This window comes from Oncorhynchus gorbuscha, linkage group LG14, assembly GCF_021184085.1.
Source record: "Oncorhynchus gorbuscha isolate QuinsamMale2020 ecotype Even-year linkage group LG14, OgorEven_v1.0, whole genome shotgun sequence".
In the NCBI taxonomy this organism is placed as follows: domain Eukaryota; kingdom Metazoa; phylum Chordata; class Actinopteri; order Salmoniformes; family Salmonidae; genus Oncorhynchus; species Oncorhynchus gorbuscha.
In genome coordinates this window covers 55,963,688-55,987,080 of record NC_060186.1, presented here as the reverse complement: position 1 = coordinate 55,987,080, position 23,393 = coordinate 55,963,688, and the positions used below count along the sequence as shown (strand labels likewise).

The 23,393-nt window shown below is 41.9% G+C and overlaps 1 protein-coding gene across 2 annotated transcripts in view; it reads right to left on the bottom strand.

Annotated features, from left to right (window-relative positions):
- Positions 1 to 335: 335 nt before the first annotated feature.
- Positions 336 to 23,393, bottom strand: part of LOC123995162 (RAC-alpha serine/threonine-protein kinase-like) — an 85,859-nt gene continuing 62,801 nt past the window's right edge. For both annotated transcript variants that reach the window (XM_046298566.1, XM_046298565.1), the window contains exons 3-14: positions 6,245 to 6,373; positions 5,906 to 6,017; positions 5,483 to 5,609; positions 5,226 to 5,357; positions 5,069 to 5,134; positions 4,891 to 4,959; positions 4,474 to 4,599; positions 4,224 to 4,352; positions 3,846 to 4,060; positions 3,572 to 3,659; positions 3,368 to 3,470; positions 336 to 3,165 (exon numbers count right to left, since the gene is read on the bottom strand). In XM_046298566.1, coding sequence (XP_046154522.1) covers positions 3,086 to 3,165; positions 3,368 to 3,470; positions 3,572 to 3,659; positions 3,846 to 4,060; positions 4,224 to 4,352; positions 4,474 to 4,599; positions 4,891 to 4,959; positions 5,069 to 5,134; positions 5,226 to 5,357; positions 5,483 to 5,609; positions 5,906 to 6,017; positions 6,245 to 6,373 — 1,376 coding nt within the window. In that variant the 3' untranslated portion in view covers positions 336 to 3,085. The remainder of the gene's footprint in view (positions 3,166 to 3,367; positions 3,471 to 3,571; positions 3,660 to 3,845; positions 4,061 to 4,223; positions 4,353 to 4,473; positions 4,600 to 4,890; positions 4,960 to 5,068; positions 5,135 to 5,225; positions 5,358 to 5,482; positions 5,610 to 5,905; positions 6,018 to 6,244; positions 6,374 to 23,393) is intronic.

Sequence of the window (23,393 nt, the reverse complement as noted above, 5' to 3'; positions counted from 1 at the left end):
CAAAACATCCTTCAGATCTATAGGATTTCTTTAGAAGGCAGGGGCTTGGGGTCAACTGAGAATTCAGCAATTGTCTAATATGTTGCTCCATCCACATCATGCTCCAGCACCCAGCTTGGCTCACAGCTGGACCCCAGCACACTGGACTGTCTCCCTGGACATCTGCTCCTTATTCTGGGCCATCTACACTTGGCTCTGGACCTCCATTGTCAGTCCAATACAGATATCCAGAGGATGGGCCTGCAAATTATGTGCTGGACAATATTTTTTTAGGCTACTTGTATACAGAGTATCAAGTGGGAAGCTTAGAGTTAATTGAATGAATTGAAAATCACTTTGTCCCAAAAATATCTTTATTTCTGAATTCCAATGAGAAATACCACACAGTGAGGGAAAATGTTATTTGTTCACAAAAGCTGGTGCATTCAATTGTTCAGTTTCTCATCTACCAAGGGGGCAAAGGGAATGAAATAACTTAAATAGTTTGAAAATGTTCTGAAAACCTGTCGATAAGCAACAATTATGTCAATGACTTAAAAAAATATATACAAAACTGTAATGTGACAAATTTAAATATGTTTTACATTAAATTAACAATTTACCACTAATTATCAATTGTATTGTTTTGTTGAAATTTCAAACCATTTCCTCTAGAAACTATTTATAATTCAGACTAAACTAAAGGCCTTAACATTTGACAAACCTAGAATCTGGTGGATCAGGACAAAGTCAATTCTCCTCTTAATTCTTGAACAGTCAATCATTTTAAAGCTAAACGTAGATATCCTCACTTGGATTCAATTAGGACCATTGAGACGCATTGAATTGTTGCCCTCACAGACCTGTCCGCACAATCTCGTGCACACACAAAAATACATACCAAATAAATGGTCATCCTTCCTCGATTGTGGTCAGTCACAGCCTGTTTGGTGTGTTTCACTTGCAACAGTACCGGTCTATGTACAGTAGCAGTCTGTCTGAAAGGTACTGTAAGTCACTGAGATGTTGCTAAAAGCATTGCGGAGAAAACACCCAATAACCGGAAAGGATCGCAAAACAGAAAAAGAAAATGTACTCAAACAATCACAGAATAGGCTACCTGTTGAGAACTAACAGCAAAAAAGTCATCTTGTTGGCAGAACATTCACACAATTAATTTTGTACACGCAATCCCAAGGTTCGAATCAGTACATGTCTTTCAGATGATATTATCCAGGCTTCAGTCGGTGCTACTCCGATAAGGGTCAGGGCAAAACAAAAGCAGAGGTTAAGGTTGTAAGTCTCTCAAACTAAACAAGACTTTGGTCACAGTTCTAGCTAAGACAGATATTAATTTCAAACCATTTATTTTGTTTCGGCATTGCCCTCACGAGGACGCCAGTGACAGTTATGTCTGACCCTCCTTTCCCCTCACTATGGCACAAACTCTCCACCCTAACAGTCTTCAGAATATTTTCCAGAACTGGATCATTGATGAGAGTTTTGTTATACATTGTCCGGACTGTGACTGTTCTCAATAATAGATCATATTTGTGGAGAAACTGCTTGGTTGGTAAATCGTTTCTTTTTTAAACATTTTTTAACTCTACAGGCAGGTGAGCTTCAGACTCTTCCGTAGTTTAAGCTATGCATGTGTACGCATTCAATGGCATGCTGGTAGAAACAGACATCGGCTTTCAACAAGTTGATTTATTTTAACATGTAGCTAGCATGATTTTCTGCTAGATATAAAAAGTGAGTTATATTACTTCTCATTTCAATGTACTTTGAAGTATACTTCTACAGTTTTGATAGAAAAATATAAACCAAGGACCAACTAAACATTTGTTCACGGGGTAAATGGAGTGACCTTTCTAGAAAAAATAAGTGTGTGTGTGTATGCATGCATGCATGTTACACACACCTATCATTTCACCATAAAATGTATATCAGAAAAATACCTCTCCTACTGTGGTTGCAGCAGCAACTTTACAGGAATAAACAAGATTGCCATTCACATGATTTCTCATGAAAACATACATCTATTTCACTAAACATTAATGTAGCCAATACACCCATCAAAAATGTCCTTTATGATCACATCATTTTGTGAATTCCACTCTGTGCTTCACCACTTTACAGATGGTGTGATCCAGTAGAACTGTTCTCTCGATACATTGTACTGTAGTCACTAAGGACAACTTAGGCAAGGTGGTGAGGCCAGTAACACTGAAGAAAAGGAGACGGCTCATTCCATAGACTCCATTTCAGTTCTATAGCATTTACTTCTACTAGAAGGTGTGTGTGTTGGGGAGGGTCAACATTTGAGAGGTGAGATACTGCAGGGTTATGCTCAGAAGGCACGAAATGGGAGAAGGCAACAGGAGGTGCTACGGAAACTTGTTCAATAAGAACACATTTTCATTTTCTATTTCAAAACTTGTTGCTTCGTGGTGTCCTACTGAACACAACCCAGGTGTGGAGCTTTAGTGTTACCTCTCGTAAACGTGTAAAACCTGGGAGTCAGAGCACAATGGCAGTGGTGGCTAGTAGATGGAGATGGGAAGGACTATTTCTACAGATCACGCTCTGATGTTTCCCTTTGCTCCATCAAAATATAAAGACAATCATTTGGAGAAATATAGTGTACCGTTTAAAAAGCTAGTTTTCAGAGAACGCTTATGAATGTGCTTCTCTTTTGAGGCTAGCGGCATACGTATCATTGACAGGAACATCATGCTGCCATGAAGAATTAAGTAGGTCAGTCACCACCACTGTGTCCAAGTGTGTTGCTTTTGGCAGGCAACAGAAACCACCCCTTAAGCACAACAAGTAGGGTATTTGAAACACTGGTGACACCAAGGTTGCCTCGCAATAGTTTACAGTGGCCTTTCTCTCATTGTCCATCTGAAGAGGAGACCAGGATAAGAAGCCACGCTAGACAATTGAGATGTGCCCCAACAATTACAGCAAAATAATAAAAGTGAAAAGAGGTCATAGATGGCCTGTGAGGATGTGTTCTGGTGAGAGGTATGTGTGGGGTCAGGGTGAGAGGAGTATGGTCCATAAGAGAGTGAGGAGAGGAGAGGGAGTCTAGGTTTTTGGTTCAGGCTGTCCCACTGGCAGAGTAGGAGAACTGAGGGAAGTGGGGTCTTCTGTCGCTGTCGAAAGACTCCATGCTGTCATCTGGGAAGGAAAGAGAGAAAGTTAAGAGCACAAATCATTAAAAAGTAACATTCATCTTTCAAAGCAAAAAACCTAAACAAGGTCAAATTGTGGATTATCTAGTAGTATGAACGCTGCTAAGTCAACTAAGGGGAGTTGATGTCCCATAAATCCATAAAATCTTTAAGCAACGTTTTGTTGAGTTGGGAGGGAGGGAGGGTACCTTGTCCTGGAGGAGTGATGGTGATGGTCTGCCCGGTGAACTCCACGTCAAAATAGCGGGTGTCTGTTTCCGAGGTGACCTGGGGCTTGAATGGCGGGACCAGCTGAGAGGAAAGGGGACGAGTCATGAGTGGTCACCTGCCTGTCATAACACTTGCCATCACCATGAGAACAATGACAACACAGAAAGCTTAGGATACGATACCTTCTTCTCGTACACATCTTGCCACTCGATCCCAGCAAAGAACTTGTGTTGCATTATCTCCTTGGCGTCATCAGGCCCTCCACCTAACCTAAAGAGAGGAACACACACACAAAGTCAGTGTGTACACACACACACACACACACACACACACACACACACACACACACACACACACACACACACACACACACACACACACACACACACACACACACACACACACACACACACACACACACACACACACACACACACACACACACACACACCTTACCTCTGCTTGGGGTCCTTCTTGAGCAGGCCAGAGAGCAGGGACTTTCCCTCAGGGCCCAGGGTTCTAGGAAAGCGGATCTCCTCCATCAGGATCAGCTCAAACAGCTTCTCATGGTCCTGGTTGTAGAAGGGCAGCCGACCGCACATCATCTCATACATGACCACACCCAGACCCCACCAGTCCACAGCACGGCCGTAGTCATTGTCCTCCAACACCTGTGTGTTGGAAAGGGAAGGTAGAACATGAGCGTCATGTACAGGTGGGTGGTAGATCCTTTGGAAGGGCTTTCTAACCTCATCTCTATATCTATGGTAGTGGTCCTGATTCACTGATAGTTCTCGATCAGTTGAAGGAAAGGGTTGATGGGTAGGTGTTTACCTCAGGGGCCAGATACTCTGGTGTCCCACAGAAGGTCTTCATGGTGGCCCCGTCCTTGATGCCCTCCTTACACAGGCCAAAGTCTGTGATCTTTATGTGGCCGTCTTTGTCCAGCATTAGGTTTTCCAGCTACAGTAGAGAGGGTTTCACAAGGTGAGTTCGAAAACAGGGACGTTCCTTCTTGAACTTGTTCAATAAAAACACATTTGTATTTTCCCTTGCGAAATGTTTTCACGACTCCCTAAGTCACCTTCAGGTCCCTGTAAACCACATTCTTCTCCAGGTGGAGGTAGTCCAGCGCGGACACTATCTCCGCTCCGTAGAACCGGGCCCTCTCCTCGGAGAACACACGGTCTCGTGATAGGTGGAAGAACAGCTGGGTTGAAAGAGATGTTATTGTGGCAATCCAATTTACAGTCACATAAATACGAACCATTTTCCCAACCTTACCGGTATTAAGTTCACCATCATATAATCGTCTACCATGTAAGATCGTCATTGAAAATAAGAATGTTCTTAACCGACTTGCCTAGTTAAAGTTTTTTTTTAAAATTTAAAGACAAGGAATCCTGTCCACTCTATTCATTACAGTCCATCTGCAATGTTCTGAGTATTTCACCTCACCGATAAGGCCTTTACATCAGGTCAAATGTAACAAAGTACTCACCTCTCCTCCATTGGCGTACTCCATGACGAAACACAAGCGGTCATGCGTCTGGAAGGAGTACTTCAGACCCTTTATGGAGCGGATGAAGGAAGAGCACAATTAGGTTACCGATTTATATTAGTATAACAGTAAACAGAGAAAACAGAGTTTGTTGCACACCAATGGAATGGTCTCTCACCGTTAAGAAGGGGTGTTTGGAGTTCTGCAGTACTCTGTTTTCAGTGAGAGTGTGTGCTACTTCATCCTAGAGAATACTAAGGAGATGAGCTTGATCCAAGAAAAGGATATACCAGCATAAACAGACTATGCGCACGCACACACACTCGTCTACTCACTTTTGCCACAATCACTTCTTTCTTGAGGATTTTCATAGCGTAGTATTTTCCGGTTGACTTTTCCTTCACCAGGATAACCTTCCCAAAAGTGCCTTTTCCCAAGAGTTTGAGGTATTCAAAGTCGTGCATAGTCTAGGAGACAAAGTGTTAAAAACAAAGAGTTGGATAAACTGTATTTTGCCATATCAAAAACCCTGTGACTGGTATTTTCCTTACAGCAACACAAATGCTGAGAACAGAGGGTTAGGTGTACGCACCACTTTGAGTTTGGGCTTGGTGAGGTACATCTCCATGTCCATGGGGTCTGGTGAGGAGTCCATCCTCTCTTCCTCCTGTTTCTGCAGCCCATCAGCCACCTCCTGGATGGCCTTTGTCCACTGCTCCCTGAGGACGGAGGGAACCAGATGACTGTGTGTGTGTGTGACATGTTTATGACCAGAAGTCCCCACAAGAATAGTAAACAACAATTTGAGCAACTGGGGACATTGTTAGTCCCCATAAGGTCAAATGTTATTTCTAGGGGGTTTAGGGTTAAGGTTAGAATTCGTGTTAGGGTTAGTTTTAAGGTTAGAAGCTAGGGTTAGGGTAAGAGTACAGGTTAGGTTTGGGGAAAATAGGATTTATAGGACTGAATTGTGTCCCCCCACAAGGTTAGCTGTACAAGACTGTGTGTAACCTACCTATCCTCTGGGCTCTCCACATGGAAGGTGCGTTCTATGACAGTGGTCCACTGTAGGCAGCGGATGATGAATGTGTTGGGCTTGGGTCGCTCAGTCTTCATCAGCTGACATTCTGCGGGTCATAAGGAAAAACAGAGGGAGAGAGCGGGAACGAGAGCGAGATATGTCATGTGGTGAACCATCAGGGATGCATAGAATGTAGTGCAGGGCAAGAACAAAAATGTGCAACCTCTGAGGTACTTCAGGACCTGAGTGGAGATGTACTGCTCAATTTGTGTTTTAAATATTGTGATTAGGGGGGGGGGGGGGGGGGGGAAGAGTGTCAGAGGGTTGACTTACGTGCTACTGAGAAGTTATTGAGTGGCGTCTCCAGTTGGTCGACGTCTTGCGGTCGCTCCTTGTACCCGATGAACGTACCGTCTCTCTTCAGCAAGAAATACCTGGGCCTCCAGGTCTTTATGTACTCTCCTGAGAGGAAGCGAGAGAACCATTTAACAGATATCCTTCAGCCAATTGCATGTATTACATCAGAAAGGAGTCTACTCAACCGGTCAGTGAAATCCTAACCCAGTCTGAAGAGCACTGAGCTATCGCTAACCCTAGGGGGAGCTAGTAATGATAGCATGTTGGACAAGTGTGTGAGAGAAAGACAGAGTTTGTTTGACCGCAAACTTCTGAGGCATTTGACCTGGTGGTTTCGACGAAAACAGAACTTCCCCTTGAGGGCCATTTCTATTATCTCCTCTTTGCACTGCGTGTATCTGTTGTACTGCCTTCCTGTACTGTGCCTTTAAGACAGGCAGCTAGTAAACAGGGTCTCCGATATGTTTTTCATTTATTTTTATAACCGTGACTACGGGTACTTCTGGTAATCAACAACCATATTCTAGAAAACAGGAAGTGACACACAAACAGCACATTGAGAGAAAAACAACACCCTAATCAAGTGTAGTGAGTGCTGCTGCTGACTCATCTGTTAATGCTCAATAAGGGCGATAAGATGATTGGAATCTTCGAAAAACAGTTTCATTTCACACGCACACTTCATGCCTAGAGACTAAAGCAGATGTGTGTGATGCTCCTTGGGCAAAGTGACCTAAGGAACAAGCTGTTGCCTTATGAAAGACAATCCATACCTATTAAGTGTTGCATGGTGCCTGTCCAGACTCATTTACCAATGCCACTCATCTGAAACCCATATCTTTGCAAACACACAGGCCTAGGGTTAAACTTGCGGTAATTTATGGCAACTTGGTAATTTAAACTTTTTTTCTTTCTAATTGTAGTCTTAATAGATTTTTTTATATATCTCTGTGTCAATATTGTCCATAGGTTTCAAGAGAAAAGCCTAATTGAAAAAAGCATCTAAATCAACAATCGCATTACTTTCAAATGTACTTTTTTCAACATTTTGGTGGCAAAACATTTAAAGTAAATTAAGTGTGAAAAAAAGCTATTTCATGCAGAAATCACACACACACACACACACACACACACACACATATATATACACATACACAGTGCCTTGCGAAAGTATTCGGCCCCCTTGAACTTTGCGACCTTTTGCCACATTTCAGGCTTCAAACAGATATAAAATTGTATTTTTTGTGAAGAATCAACAACAAGTGGGACACAATCATGAAGTGGAACGACATTTATTGGATATTTCCAACTTTTTTAACAAATCAAAAATTGAAAAATTGGGCATGCAAAATTATTCAGCCCCCTTAAGTTAATACTTTGTAGCACCACCTTTTGCTGCGATTACAGCTGTAAGTCGCTTGGGGTATGTTTATCAGTTTTGCACATCGAGAGACTGAATTTTTCCCATTCCTCCTTGCAAAACAGCTCGAGCTCAGCGAGGTTGGATGGAGAGTATTTGTGAACAGCAGTTTTCAGTTCTTTCCCCAGATTCTCAATTGGATTCAGGTCTGGACTTTGACTTGGCCATTCTAACACCTGGATATGTTTATTTTTGAACCATTCCATTGTAGATTTTGCTTTATGTTTTGGATCATTGTCTTGTTGGAAGACAAATCTCCGTCCCAGTCTCAGGTCTTTTGCAGACTCCATCAGATTTTCTTCCAGAATGGTCCTGTATTTGGCTCCATCCATCTTCCCATCAATTTTAACCATCTTCCCTGTCCCTGCTGAAGAAAAGCAGGCCCAAACCATGATGCTGCCACCGCCATGTTTGACAGTGGGGATGGTGTGTTCAGGGTGATGAGCGGTGTTGCTTTTACGCCAAACATAACGTTTTGCATTGTTGCCAAAAAGTTACATTTTGGTTTCAACTGACCAGAGCACCTTCTTCCACATGTTTGGTGTGTCTCCCAGGTGACTTGTGGCAAACTTTAAACGACACTTTTTATGGATATCTTTAAGAAATGGCTTTCTTCTTGCCACTCTTCCATAAAGGCCAGATTTGTGCAATATACGACTGATTGTTGTCCTATGGACAGAGTCTCTGCAGAGTCCACCCCAGCTGTAGATCTCTGCAGTTCATCCAGTGATCATGGGCCTCTTGGCTGCATCTCTGATCAGTCTTCTCCTTATATGAGCTGAAAGTTTAGAAGGACGGCCAGTTCTTGGTAGATTTGCAGTGGTCTGATACTCCTTCCATTTCAATATTATCGCTTGCACAGTGCTCCTTGGGATGTTTAAAGCTAGGGAAAACATTTGGTATCCAAATCCGGCTTTAAACTTCTTTACAACAGTATCTCGGACCTGCCAGGTGTGTTCCTTGTTCTTCATGATGCTCTCTGCGCTTTTAACGGACCTCTGAGACTATCACAGTGCAGGTGCATTTATACGAAGACTTGATTACACACAGGTGGATTGTATTTATCATCATTAGTCATTTAGGTCAACATTTGATCATTCAGAGATCCTCACTGAACTTCTGGAGAGAGTTTGCTGCACTGAAAGTAAAGGGGCTGAATAATTTTGCATGCCCAATTTCAGGTTTTGATTTGTTAAAAACGTTTGAAATATCCAATAAATGTCGTTCCACTTCATGATTGTGTCTCACTTGTTGTCTTCACAAAATAATACAGTTGTATATCTTTATGTTTGAAACCTGAAATGTGGCAAAAGGTCGCAAAGTTCAAGGGGGCCGAATACTTTCGCAAGGCACTGTATATATATATATACATATATATATATATATATATATATACACATACATACATATACACATATATATGTGTATATGTATATATGTGTATGTATATGTATATATATACATATACATATACATATATATATATATATATACATATACATATACACATATATATATACATATACATACACATATATACATATACACATATATATATATACATACACATATATACATATATACATATACATATATATATATACACATATATATGTGTATATGTATGTATGTATATGTATATATATATATAAGTAAGTACTGTGGGACCTTCCCCAACCAGACACAGTGGATTGATGGCAGCATTCGTGCAAAACTGAAAGTGCGAGCCACTGCTTTTAATCATAGCAAGGCGACCTGAAACATGACCGAATACAGTGTAGCTATTCCCTCCACAAGGCAATCAAACAAGCTAAGAGTCAGTATAGAGACAAAGTAGAGTCGAGATGTATGTGGCAGGGTCTACAGACAATCACTGACTACAAAAATAAAACCCGCCCCGTCGCGGACACTGATGTCTTGCTCCCAGACAAACTAAACGCCCTCTTTGCTCGCTTTGAGGACATTAGTGCCACAGCCAGCTACTAAAACCTGCAGGCTCTCCTTCACCGCAGCCAACGTGTGTAAAACATTTAAACGTGTTAACCCTTGCAAAGCTGCTGGCCCAGACGGCATCCCTATCCGCGTCCTCAGAGCATGCGCAGACCAGCTGGCTGGTGTGTTTACGGACATATTCAATCAATCCCTATCCTAGCCTGCTGTTCCCACATGCTTCAAGATGGCCACCATTGTTCCTGTTCCCAAGAAAGCTAAGGTAACTGAGCTAAACGACTCTCGCCCCGTAGCACTCACTTCAGTCATCATGAAGTGCTTTGAGAGACGAGTCAAGGATCATATCACTTCCATCCTACCTTACATCCTAGACTCACTCCAATTTGCTTACCGCCCCAATAGATCCACAGGCGACACAATCAAACTGCCCTAACCCATCTGGACAAGAGGAATACCTATGTAAGAATGCTGTTCATCAATTACAGCTCAGCATTTAACACCATAGTACCCTCCAAACTTGTCATTAAGCTCGAGACCCTGGGTCTCGACCCAGCCCTGTGCAACTGGGTCCTGGACTGTCCGACGGGCCGGTCCAGGTGGTGAGGGTAGGAAACATCTCCACCCCGCTGATCCTTAACACTGTGGCCTCACAAGGATGTGTTCTCAGCCATCTCCTGTACTCCCTGTTCACCCATGACTGCATGGCCATGCACGCCTCCAACTCGATCATCAAGTTTGCAGAAAACACTACAGTGGTAGGCTTGATTACCAACAACGATGAGATGGCCTACAGGGAGGAGGTGAGGGCCCTCAGAGTGTGGTGTCAGGAAAATAACCTCACACTCAATGTCAACAAAACTAAGGAGATGATTGTGGACTTCAGGATACAGCAGACGGAGCACTCACCTATCCACATCGACGGGACAGTAGTGGAGTGGGTAGTGGGTTTTATGTTCCTCTGCGTACACAAACTGAATTGGTCCACCCACACAGACAGCGTGGTGAAGAAGGCGCAGCAGCGCCTCTTCAACCTCAGGAGGCTGAAGAAATTTGGCACCAAAAACACTGACAAACTTTTACAGATGCACAATCGAGAGCATCCTGTCGGGGCTGTATCACCGCCTGGTATGGCAACTGCTCCACCCACAACCATAAGGCTCTCCCAGAGGGTAGTGAGGTCTGTACAACGCATCACCGGGGGCAAACTACCTGCCCTCCAGGACACCTACACCACCCGATGTCACAGGAAGGCCAAAAAGATCATCAAGAAAAACAACCACCCGAGCCACTGCCTGTTCACCCCGCTATCATCCAGAAGGCGAGGTCAGTACAGGTGCATCAAAGCTGGGACCGAGAGATTAAAAACAGCTTCTATCTCAAGGACATCAGACTGGTAAACAGCCATCACTAACATTGAGTGGCTGCTGCCAACATACTGACTCAAATCTCTACCCACTTTAATAATAAAACATTTGATGTAATAAATGTATCACTAGTCACTTTAAACAATGCCACTATACCCTACATTACTCATCTCATATGTATATAATGTACTCTATACTACCTACTGCATCGTGCCTATGCCGTTCGGCCATCGCTCATCCATAGATTTATATGTACATATTCATTCCTTTACAGTTCTGTGTATAAGGTAGTTGTTGTGAAATTGTTAGATTACCTGTTAGATATTACTGCACGGTCGGAACTAGAAGCACAAGCATTTCACTACACTCGCATTAACGTCTGCTAATCATGTATATGTGACCAATAAAAATTTATGTCAAAAAACAAGCCATGAGGTCAAATTTGGGGAAGGGTACAAAAGAAATATCTGCAGCAATGAAGGCCCAAGAACACAGCGGCATCCATCATTCTTAAATGGAAGAAGTTTGGAACCCCCTTCCCCCAAGAGACTCCTCCTAGAACTGGCCGCCTGGGACAAACAGAGCAATCGGGGGAGAAGGGCCTTGGTCAGGGAGGTGAACAAGAACCCAGATGGTCACTCAGACAGAGCTCCAGAGTTCTTCTGTGGAGATGGGTGAACCTTCCAGAAGGACAACCATCTCTGCAGCACTCCACCAATCAGGCGTTTATGGTAGCGGCCAAACGGAAGCCACTCCTCAGCAAAAGGTACATGACAGCCTGCTTGGAGTTTGCCAAAAAGTCACCTAAAAGGACTGACCATGAGAAACAAAATTCTCTGGTCAGATGAAACCAAGATTGAACTCTTTGGCCTGAATGCCAAGCGTCATGTCTGGAAGAAACGTGGAATCATCCCTACAGTGAAGCATGGTGGTAGCAACATCACACGGTGCGGATGTTTTTCAGCAGTAATGTACTGGAAAGTTAGAACCCTTTAGTGCCAAGTTCAAATGGGTTTATTTGTACTCCAATCACAAGCCTGAACAAATACAGATGGACCAATCAGCATATCTTTGCCATCTCCCTCCAAGTATGGTCTAGACTAGTCCTGCCAGCAATAATGGCATGTAATAAAAATAAAAAATAAAAAAAACAGAAAATTGTTCGGTAATGACAGTAATTCATCCGATTATCATAATACATTTCCTAATGTATTTGATGTGTTCTGACTCAGTCGTGTTAAGAGTTATTATATCATTTATGTATGTATTCAAATAGCTAGTCTTCTTAAAAACAGAACATGTCTAATTCAGAACTTTAAGGCTAAACCCAGATTGACATTTCAGAGCGATAAGGTTCTCTGTGATTGCACCAGTAAAAAATAAAATTAAAATAAAACATTTTTAAAAAGGGAGCGACAGCGAGGATTTTGATACTCTGCAATTTAGGTACCTTTAAAAAAAAGTCGACCTTAATGGGTTATGAAAAAATAATAGTTCTGAGATGTGAAAATGTTGATGCTCAATATCTCAGAAATTAACTTCGCACAGATGGCACGATAGGGTCTAAATTCACGATCATGCAACAAACAGCAAAATCACTAGCCTATCGCCCCATAGTAGAAAAATTAATCTATTCTACTGGTCAGCTCGTCAAGAAAGAAATAACCTATTCCAAACACACAGACAGCTGTGAGGGGGATGAATGATGCAACAGATCAGAAACTGTTGCTTAAAATTCTGACAAACTATTATGTATTTACATTATAAGAGCAGCAATGCGCACAAGTCAGTAGGCTACACATGCATGTTCGTTCCATAACGCTTCGAACACACCGACAGCATTTTGCGCAAAATAGTACACCATAATCTGAATGTAACAAAAATTCAACATTCACTTTCTACAACAATTTCTGTCAAGCAATCTACATATAGTTTGACGCATACGTTCGAGAAATCCAAAGTATGCACCACACCGAACGCAGTGTTTCATTTGAAATGAATGGAATTCTGGTGTACCAAAATACAACGACGCTGTCGGTGTTCGCAGCATAATGCAATTAGCAGTAAAACACAGTCCTCAAAAGCTCCCCGCACATGCTAACAGTTTAATGTGAAATAATTTAATTTCGAAAGAAGGGAGATCTAATATGCTACAACTCGCATGGGTGGATAATATGACTAAGATTGTGCTAGTGTAACGGATGTGAAACGGCTAGCTTAGTTAGCGGTGTGCGCTAAATAGCGTTTCAATCGGTTACGTCACTTGCTCTGAGACCTTGAAGTAGTAGTTCCCCTTGCTCTGCAAGGGCCGCGGCTTTTGTGGAGCGATGGGTAACGATGCTTCGAGGGTGACTGTTGTCGTTGTGTGCAGAAGGTCCCTGGTTCACGCCCGGGTATGGGCGAGGGGACAGTTTAAAATGATACTGTTACACTACTGGACAATGAAATACAGTTTATATAAAATATTTGCCTCTACGGATACGGTCTGATTTTGGCTAGCCTACTGTGAAACAAGGTAAGACATGCCTCATATGTAGTAAAACTTTAAGCATGTTTTAAAAATGCATACTGCCTCGCGCTGATGAAGCCTGCCTTCTGATGCCTATGCATTTGCTATTTGAGATGCTGTAGCAGCAACTCTCACGCTGTCTGACAGTTTCCACTCTAAAAGGCTCTTTATGCGGTACGCGTGTGATAAAATACTAAACGAATATATTGTACACGAGCCAATTTAATTTGATAAAATTATGCGTGTGGCATGGATATGGATGGTTTCACACAGCTGCAGGTGCACATGATGCTCCTAGGGCAAAGAGTGAGCTAATTAACAAGCTGTTGCCTGAGAGTGGTTAGCTGACAATATCACGAATCTGATGTCCACGCTTCTATGGGGCAGACCGTGTTGACAACTAATTTCCAGGCTAAGTTGCTAGAGGCAGGTTGATGTTGCTAAAGGTAGATAAATGACGGTGATGTCATTGCGTAAAAACGTAAAACTGTCATTACGTAGAATACACAATAACGTTACTCAAATTGACTGGCCATCTCTGCTAAAATATGATGACTTTTGTTCAGGTACAGACTCACTCTTTTCTGTACAGTTTTGATTGAAACTTGTTGATTGATGTTGTAAATTCTGTTCAAGATCAAACATTCGTTACCAACTATATTCATTGGGTTTGGCTCGTCGAACCCGTGCTACTGCTGCTGCAGTCAGCCAACAATAATTTGCAATTTGCTGGAATTGCTGCTGGCCTCCTGCTGCTGACTTCACTCATAATGCATTTTTTGCAGCCAGGCACGTGTTGTGACTGAAAGAAAAAGTTGTCATTTAAAGGGAAAATGCGTGTATGTTGGCATGAGTCACTTTTCAAAAGTTGCTAAAAGTTCAAATACATTTTTTAAAGTAGCTAAATTTGTTGCTAGGTGCAACAAAAAGTTGCCAGGGTAGTCTGAAAAGATGCCAAATCTAGCAACAAAATCGCTAAATTGGCATCACTGGGGGCAGAAGTCCGTGTGTTGTGTTTCCGTGTGTTGTGTTTCTGAACAGCTAGCAACAATGATATGCTGCTGCTATGTGGGGGGAATAGTAGGTGGCTTATTTCAGCTCGTATCTTTTTGACTGATGTCATATCGATGCTAATATGGCTAAAATTCGCTAGCTAACCAACAACTGTAGCGATTGATTTGAGAGACATTGTGCAAATGTAATGTTTTCAATAAACATTGACGAAATACGTTGTCAACAATTCAAGCCATCCCAGTCTGTTTTGCCTCAGTTGCGCACGTGTCATTTTATTTGCTTAATAACCAACCTGTCTATAAAGACAATCTATCTCTATATATTAATTGTTGTATGGTTCCTGTCTAGACTCACAAACACCTAGGCCTAAACTTCAGGTAATTTACCAAATCTTTCGGTAATTAACTGGTAATTTATATTTGAACCTTTATACAAATGTATTCATTTGTTTACATATGATGATTCAAGAGAAAATGTAAAAAGCATCGAATCAACAATAGCATTATTTTGAATTAACTTCCAACTATTTACTTTTTCCCACAACTGCCACCAGTTTGGCACCAAAGCATTTACAATTACATGTTTTTAAACCAAGTGCATTTCATGCTGAAACCCTCATATTAAAACAGCAAAGCTATTCACTAAGTTGATGGTTTATATTTAGGATAATGTTTTACAGCTTTGTCATTCTATTTTTAAAATCTTATTTGATATATTTATTTTACATGTGATAAGGCCACAGAGGGCCAGAGATAGACATGTGATTATCTGAAGTACCCAAAAGGCCACTAAATGTCATGATAAAATTAGAGTTAGCAGTAATATACTCTACCTTTGCAACACTACATACATCTGCCTCCACCCTAGTGGCAGAACAATGCATTCGAGGTTAAAGGAGAGAGACCCAGTAAGCAATTGAGATTAAAACTAATAATGAATAAATAATTTATAGCTACCCAAGCAGGCAGGAAGCCAGTGGCTAAGCCCAGTGGTACAGTGACAGGGCAGATAAGAGATGCCACATTGCAGCCTGGGTTAGGAGGATGTGGTTTCAAAAGGAACTGTCTGTGGCTTATAATAAGAATCCACTTCCTCCCGCCCGTCTGGTTGTCTTAGGTAGTCTCTTCTAAAAGAGGAGTCGAACACGTGTAAACTATAGCGTTGTATGCATGTAGATAGCTACAAAAGCAGCAAATTAAACAAGTACCTTTATTGGCAAAGCAATCAATCATCTATGTATGCATAGTGTGCTTACACTTTGTTAATATCACTCTGAAAATAGTATTGCATGAAAATTGCTTGTGAGCAGAATGAATGTGGGTAGACCCGCACACTTCCTGTCTAGACTAAGACAAGTGGGTCAAAACAGCAGTCAGATGTCAGCTGTCTCTGGTCTTTTCCATTCAAACACAAGCACAGGCAACAGTGGTCCAGTAGTATTCTGGTCAGTGGTCCCATTTGCAAGCATCTATGAGCCTTATGCTAGGCCTTGTTAACACAAGGTGGCACAGTAATCAAATGTACACGTGTGCTGAGTTAGTGCTGTACATTTCTCATCCACATGTAAGTGGTGTTTGCTCCTCTCAACACAAGTACGTCTCAGCCTTACAACCACTCCTCAAGATTCCTCAACTCACTCCACAGTGTGTTCAACCACACTGGGTCTGAGGTTTTTGGTAAGGAAGGTACTGGATGGCCTGGCTGACCACCATGGCCACCCTCCCCCAACTAACTGCCAATCTCTACAGACAGATCCTGGTGTATCCATCTCTGCAACATTCACAAATGGAATGCTTTGATCAGGCAAGAGTGGCACACCATCGCAAGCCACACAGCTGTAGGCTAAAGGGTGTGGTCAGCTGCCTGCAACATGGGTGTGGCTACTTAGACTAGCCGTGAGGTTAGTCCCATGTCGGGGACAAACCAGCTGCCAGGATACTCAAACAGAATTTAGGCTGAAGCTGGGATATAAGAATACAACTTTCCAGTGGTGATTTGAGTCACATCCAAACCATCTTGTTTCTCCTTCATCTTGTATGACTCATTTGATTGGAATCGGAGGACTCCTAGCCATGTTGAGAGATTGGCTAAAGGGAAGGGTGGATGCGTTCCAGGGAATCCAGATGTTTTTCCCTCAGAGTAGGCTTTTCCAGTGGGTGACTAACTCCTTGGCTCAGGCCCCTGCCGTGTTTCAACGCGAAAAGAATCACAGGGAGGTCATCCAAGCAGCCATCCGTGGCTTTGATTATCCTTGGAATAGTGGTAAAGTCCACGCTCTGTCTGCTGTGATGGAACCAATCCCATAAGAGAACACCTTTGAATACCATCCACTAAATCTTGTGTACTTAAATTGCCTCACACTAAAATACAGCCCTATTTAATGGACCCAAGATACTTGACATAAAATCATGTCATTCAGGCAAAATGTATACACCTCATTTTCAGCACATACAAATCAGCTCCGCATGTTGTCAACCATACAGATGAGACATGACTGGTATGCTTGGCCTGTTTAAATTAGGTGGCTGCCATTCAGTGCTTTAACGAGCATAACCCTCAGTGTTTCCCCTATATTGATTTTGCAGCGCCAGGCTGCCGCTGCTAAGACGTGGGCACCAGTCCCCCAAAAATTATCCGGTAAGAGTCAAAAGTTTGGACACCTACTCATTCAAGGGTTTTTCTATATTGTATGATAATGAAGACAAACTATGAAATAACACATGTAGTAACCAAAAAAATGGTCAAATCAAAATATTTGCCTTGACAGCTTTGCACTCTTGCCGTTCTATCAAACAGCTTCACCTGGAATGTTTTTCCAACAGTCTTGAAGGAGTTCCCACATATGCTGAGGTCTTGTTGGCTGCTTTTTATTCACTCCGTTGTCCAACTCATCCCAAACCATCTCATCCCAAACCATCTCAATTGGGTTGAGGTCGGGGGATTGTGGAAGCCAGGTCATCTTATGCAGCACTACATCACTCTCCTTCTTGGTCAAATAGCCCTTACACAGCCTGGAGGTGTGTTGGGTCATTGTCCTGTTGAAAAACAAATTAGTGGGACTAAGCCCAAACCAGATGTGATGGTGTATCACTGCAGAATGCTGTGGTAACCATGCTGGTTAAGTGTGCCCTAAATTCTAAATAAAAATCAGACAGTGTCACCAGCAAAGCACCCCGACACCATCACACATGGTCTGTTCACCTACTCTGCGTCTCAAAGACACTGCGGTTGGAACCAAAATCTCAAATTTGGACACAGACCAAAAGGACAGATTTCCACCGGTCTAATGTCCATTGCTTGCGTTTCTTGGCCCAAACAGGTCTTCTTATCGGTGTCCTTTAGTAGTGGTTTCTTTGCAGCAATTCTACCATGGAAGCTTGATTCACGCAGTCTCCTCTAAACAGTTGATGTATCTAACTTGAACTCTGAAGTATTTATTTGGGCGGCAGTTAACTACTGCAGAGGATAAGTTCATTAGAGGTACCTCTGGGTCTTCCTTTCCTGTAGGAGTCTTCATGAGAGCCGGTTACATCATAGTGCTTGATGGTTTTCAACTACACTTGAAGAAACTGTCAAAGTTGTTGAAATGTTCCAGATTTACCGACCTTCATGTCTTAAAGTAATGTTCCTCTTTGCTTATTTGAGCCGTTCTTGCAATAATATGGACTTGGTCTTTTACCAAATAGTGATTCTTCTGTATTCCAACCCTAACATGTCACCACACAACTGATTGGTTCAAATACAAGGAGGAAAGAAATCCCATAAATTCACTTAAGGCACACCTGTTAATTGAAATGCATTCCAGGTGACTAACTCATGAAGCTGGTTGAGAGAATGCCAAGTGTTAATACATGATTCCATATGTTATTTCATAGTTGTGATGTCTTCACTATTGTACAATGTAGAAAATAATACAAATAAAGAAAAACCCTGGAATGAGTAGATGTCCAAACCTTTGACTGGTACTGTATCATTTAAAGAAATATATATTCAAGAGATGGGAAAAGATTCAGTGTAAACTGAAAACTAAAACCAGATAAAGTATATAGAAAAGATAATGTAGCTATCCAATAAGATAGCTATCCAATTATAAAGATAATCTTTGAGAACTAACAACCAAAATAAAAAAGTAGCCAGTCGGGGAGAATAAAATTCCAAATTTCATGGGCCCCCCCATTGATTTTGCTATAATGTTTCAGTCACATAAGAACACTGCATAAGCCATGGCAAAATATGTAGAATTGCAGGAAACTACACTTATCAAAAATATAAGGTGTTAGTCCCATGTTTCAGGAGATGAAATAAAATATCCCAATATGCAAAGCTAATCTCTCAAATTTGTTGCACAATTATTATTATTTATTTTTTTACATCCATGTTTTTGAGCATTTCTACTTTTCCAGGATAATCCAGCCACCTGACAGGTATGGCATATCAAAAAGCTGATTAAACATGATCATTACAAAGGTGCAGCTTGTGCTGGGGACAACAAAAGACCACTATAAAATGTACCGTTTTGTCACAACACAATGCCACAGATGCCTCAAGTTCAGGGAGAGTGCAATTGACATGCTGACTGCAGGTATGTCCACCATATCGGTTGCCAGAGAATGTAATGTTAATTTCTCTACCATAAACCGCCGTTTTAGAGAATTCAGCAGTACGTCCAACCAGCCTCGCAACCACTGAAAACATGTATGGCACCGTGTGGGCGAGCAGTTTGCTGATGTCAAAGTTGTGAACAGTGCCCCATGGTGGCGGTGGGGTTATGGTATGGGCAGGCATAAGCGACAGACAACAAACACAATTGCATTTTATCAATGACAATTTGAATGCAGACATATACAGTGACAAGTTTCTGAGACCCATTGTCGTGCCATTCATCCACCTCATGTTTCAGCATGATAATGCATAGCCCCATGTCACAAGGATCTGTACACAATTCCTGGAAGCTGAAAATGTACCAGTTCTTCCATGGCCTGTATACTCAGACATGTCACCCATTGAGCATCTTTGGGATGCTTGGGACCGGCATGCACGACAGCATGTTCCAGTTCCCGTTAATATCTAGCAACTTTGCACAGCTATTGAAGAGGAGTGGGACAACATTCCATAATCAACAGCCTGATTAGCTCTATGCGATGGAGGTGTTATGCCGCATAGGGCAAATGGTGGCCACAGCAGATATTGACTGGTTTTCTGATCCACGCCTACGGCTGTGGCGGTCATGAAATTATCAGCCGGTGATTGTCAAGAAAATAACCGCTGATCTCACAGTAAATCGACAGTTAATTAGCAGTTAATTAGCATAAAACATGTTTAGCATCTCCTAGCCTACAAGCCAATGATGCAGACCTTTTGGAATATCTACATTTTAAAAAGTCTAATAAATCCATTATTTAATTTAGACAGGTCTAAACAAACGTGATAAAGAAAATGTAGTCTATTTCAGAACAGAATAGCATACTCTGAGTTGTCCTTATGTTAGGCCCGGATATGGCTATGATGCCATATGACTGTGGGCTACACTAGTTTATTTTAACAGACAAGTTTTGCTTAGAATTCCATGGCATTATTTTGAAAAAAAGTGCGCACATACGTTTTATGAACTGTGACTAAGTAAAATCTTGTTGAGTGTCTATTTTTGTACAATATAGCTTTAAAACTGCACACCTTTCTCTCCACCTCATGCCAAAATGTGTAGAATTAAGGCTGTGCCCTACAACAAAAATTCTCTCGAATAGTCTTTTCTATTAGACCAATCGATTGGTCACTTTTCTCAATATATAGACACATCCTATGTGTTTTAATCAAATCAACTAAACTCAGCAACAAAATAAATGTCCTCTCACTGTCAACTGCGTTTATATTCAGCAAACTTAACGTGTAAATATTTGTATGAACATGAACATAAAATTTAACAGACAAACTGAACAAGTTCTACAGACGTGTCTCTGAACAAAGGTAGGGTGGGCGGGGGTCAAAATCAAAAGAAACAGTATCTGGCCACCAGCTGCATTAAGTACGGCAGTGCATCTCCTCATCATGGACTGCAACAGATTTGCCAGTTCTTGCTGTGAGATGTTACCCCACTCTTCCACCAAGGCACCTGCAAGTTCCCGGACATTTCTGGGGGTTAATGGCCCTAGCTCTCAACCTCCGATCCAACAAGTCCCAGACGTGCTCAATGGGATTGAGATCCGGACTCTTCGCTGGCCACGGCAGAACACTGACATTGCTGTCTTACAGGAAATCACACACAGAATTAGGAGTATGGCTGGTGGCATTGTTGTGCTGGAGGGTCATGTCAGCATGAGCCTGCAGGAAGGGTACCACATGTGGATGTCTTCCCTGTAACACACAGCGTTGAGATTGGACTAAGTTTGTTGTCATTGCCTGCAATGTTGCTGTGACACTGCCCCAGACCATGACGGACCCTCCACCTCCAAATCGATCCCGCTCATTCTTTCGACGATTAACATGAATCAGACAATCACCCACCGGTGAGACAAAACCGTGACTAGTCAGTGAAGAGCACATTTTGCCAGTTCTGTCTGGTACAGCTACGGTGGGTTTGTGCCCATCGGTGATGTTGCCGGTGATGTCTGGTGAGGACCTGTCTTTTACAACAGGCCTACAAGCCCTCAGTCCAGCCTCTCGTGGACAGACTGAGCACTGGAGGGAGAGATTGTGCGTTCCTGGTGTAACACGGGCAGTTTTATTGCCATCCTGTACCTGTCCCGCAGGTGTGATGTTCAGATCCTGTGCAGGTGTTGTTACACGTGGTCTGCCACTGCGAGGGCAATCAGCTGTCCGTCCTGTCACCCTATAGCGCTTAGGCGTCTCACAGTACGGACATTGCAATTTATTGCCCTGGCCACATCTGCAGTCGTCATGCCTTCTTGCAGCATGCCTAAGGCATGTTTTTGCAGATGAGCAGGGACCCTGGGCATCTTTTTGGTGTTTTTCAGAGTCAGTAGAAAGGACTCTTCAGTGTCCTAAATTATCATAACTGTGACCTTAACTTCACTAGGGTAGGGGGAAGCATTCAAAATTTGGGATGAAAAGCATGCAAATTAAACTGCCTGCTACTCAGGTCCAGAAGCTAGGATATGCATATAATTAGTAGATTTGGATAGAAAACACTAAAGTTTCCAAAATTGTTAAAATAATGTTGGAGTATAACAGAACTAATATGGCAGGTGAAAACCTGAGAAATCCATCCAGGAAGTGGGAAATCTGAGGTTTGTAGTTTGTCAAGTGATTGCCTTTCCAATATACTGTGTCTATGGGGTCAGATTGCACTTCCTAAGGCTTCTACTAGATGTCAGTCTTTAGAATGTTTCACGCTTCTACTGTGAAGGGGGAGCAAATAAGAACTGTTTGAATTGGGGGTCTAGCAGAAAGCCTTTAGTTTAGTCACGCACAAGCTCCGTTCCTTTTCATTTCTAAAGACAGGAATTGTCTGGTTGGAATATTATTGAAGATTTATTACAAAAAAATCCTAAAGATTGATTCTATACATTGTTTGACATGTTTCTACGAACTGTAATGGAACTATTTTGACTTTGTCTGGACTTAGTGCCCACGCACTGTGCATTTGGATTACAGGACTAAAGGCGAACAAAAAGGAGGTATTTGGACATAAAGATTAATTTTATCGAACAAAACAAACATTTGTCTAACTTGGAGACCTGGGATTGCCATCATATGAAGATCAAAGGTAAGTGATTCATTTTAATGCAATTTTTTACTTGCGACACCTCTCCTTGGCTGGAAAATGGCTGTATGGTTTGTGGCTAGGCGCTGACCTAACATAATCGCAAAGTGTGCTTTTGCCGTACGGCCTTTTTGAAATCTGACACAGCAGTTGCATTAAGGAGAAGTTTCTTTAATCGTATGTTAAACACTTATATCGTAGATCAATGTTTATGATGAGTATTTCTGTAAATTGATGTGGCTCTGCACTTTCACCAAATATTTGTTTGAGACAATACATTTCTGAACATAACGCATCAATTTCAATTGAGGTATTTGGATAAAGATTAACTTTATCGAACAACACACACATTTGTTGTCTAACATGGAGTCCTGAGTGCTATCTGATGAAGATCAAAGTTTAGTGATTAATTTAAATTTCTATTTCTGACTTTTGCAAGCCCTCTCCTTGGCTGGAAAATGTCTGTATGGTTGTGACTAGGCGCTGACCTAACATAATCGCATGGTGTGCTTTCGCAGTAAAGCCTTTTTGAAATCAGACACTGTGGTTGGATTTACAAGAAGTTTCTTTAAAATGGTGTATAATACTTGTATGTTTGATGAATTTTAATTATGAGATTTCTGTTTTGAATTTGGCGCCCTGACAGTTCACTGGCTGTTGTCGAGGTGGGACGCTAACGTCCCACTTGTACCAGAGGTTAATTGCCTACCGTCTAAGCTGTTAGTGTCTTAACAGTTCCACAGGTGCATGTTTATTCATTGTTTATGGTTCATTGAACAAGCATGGGAAACAGTGTTTAAACCATTTGCAATGAAGATCTGTAAAGTTATTTGGATTTTTACAAATTATCTTTTAAAAGACAGGGTCCTGAAAAAGGTAAGGGTCTTTTTTTGCTGAGTTTATACGCACTGAGCTTGTCTGATCCTTTAAGCAAACTGTTTGATTAAATAATTAAGACAAATTACTAGATGGAGTGTGACCACAAATGATTTGGTTGCACTGGATCTGGCTCATACTTGCTGCGCAAAAAAATAAATAAACATTGAGTGACTGACTAGCACCCGTCATCTCCCTCTCCTCCCTGCTGTAGCGACCACTACAGCAACATAATTACAGCCAAGTCTGACTGAAAAGTTCTTACCGAAATC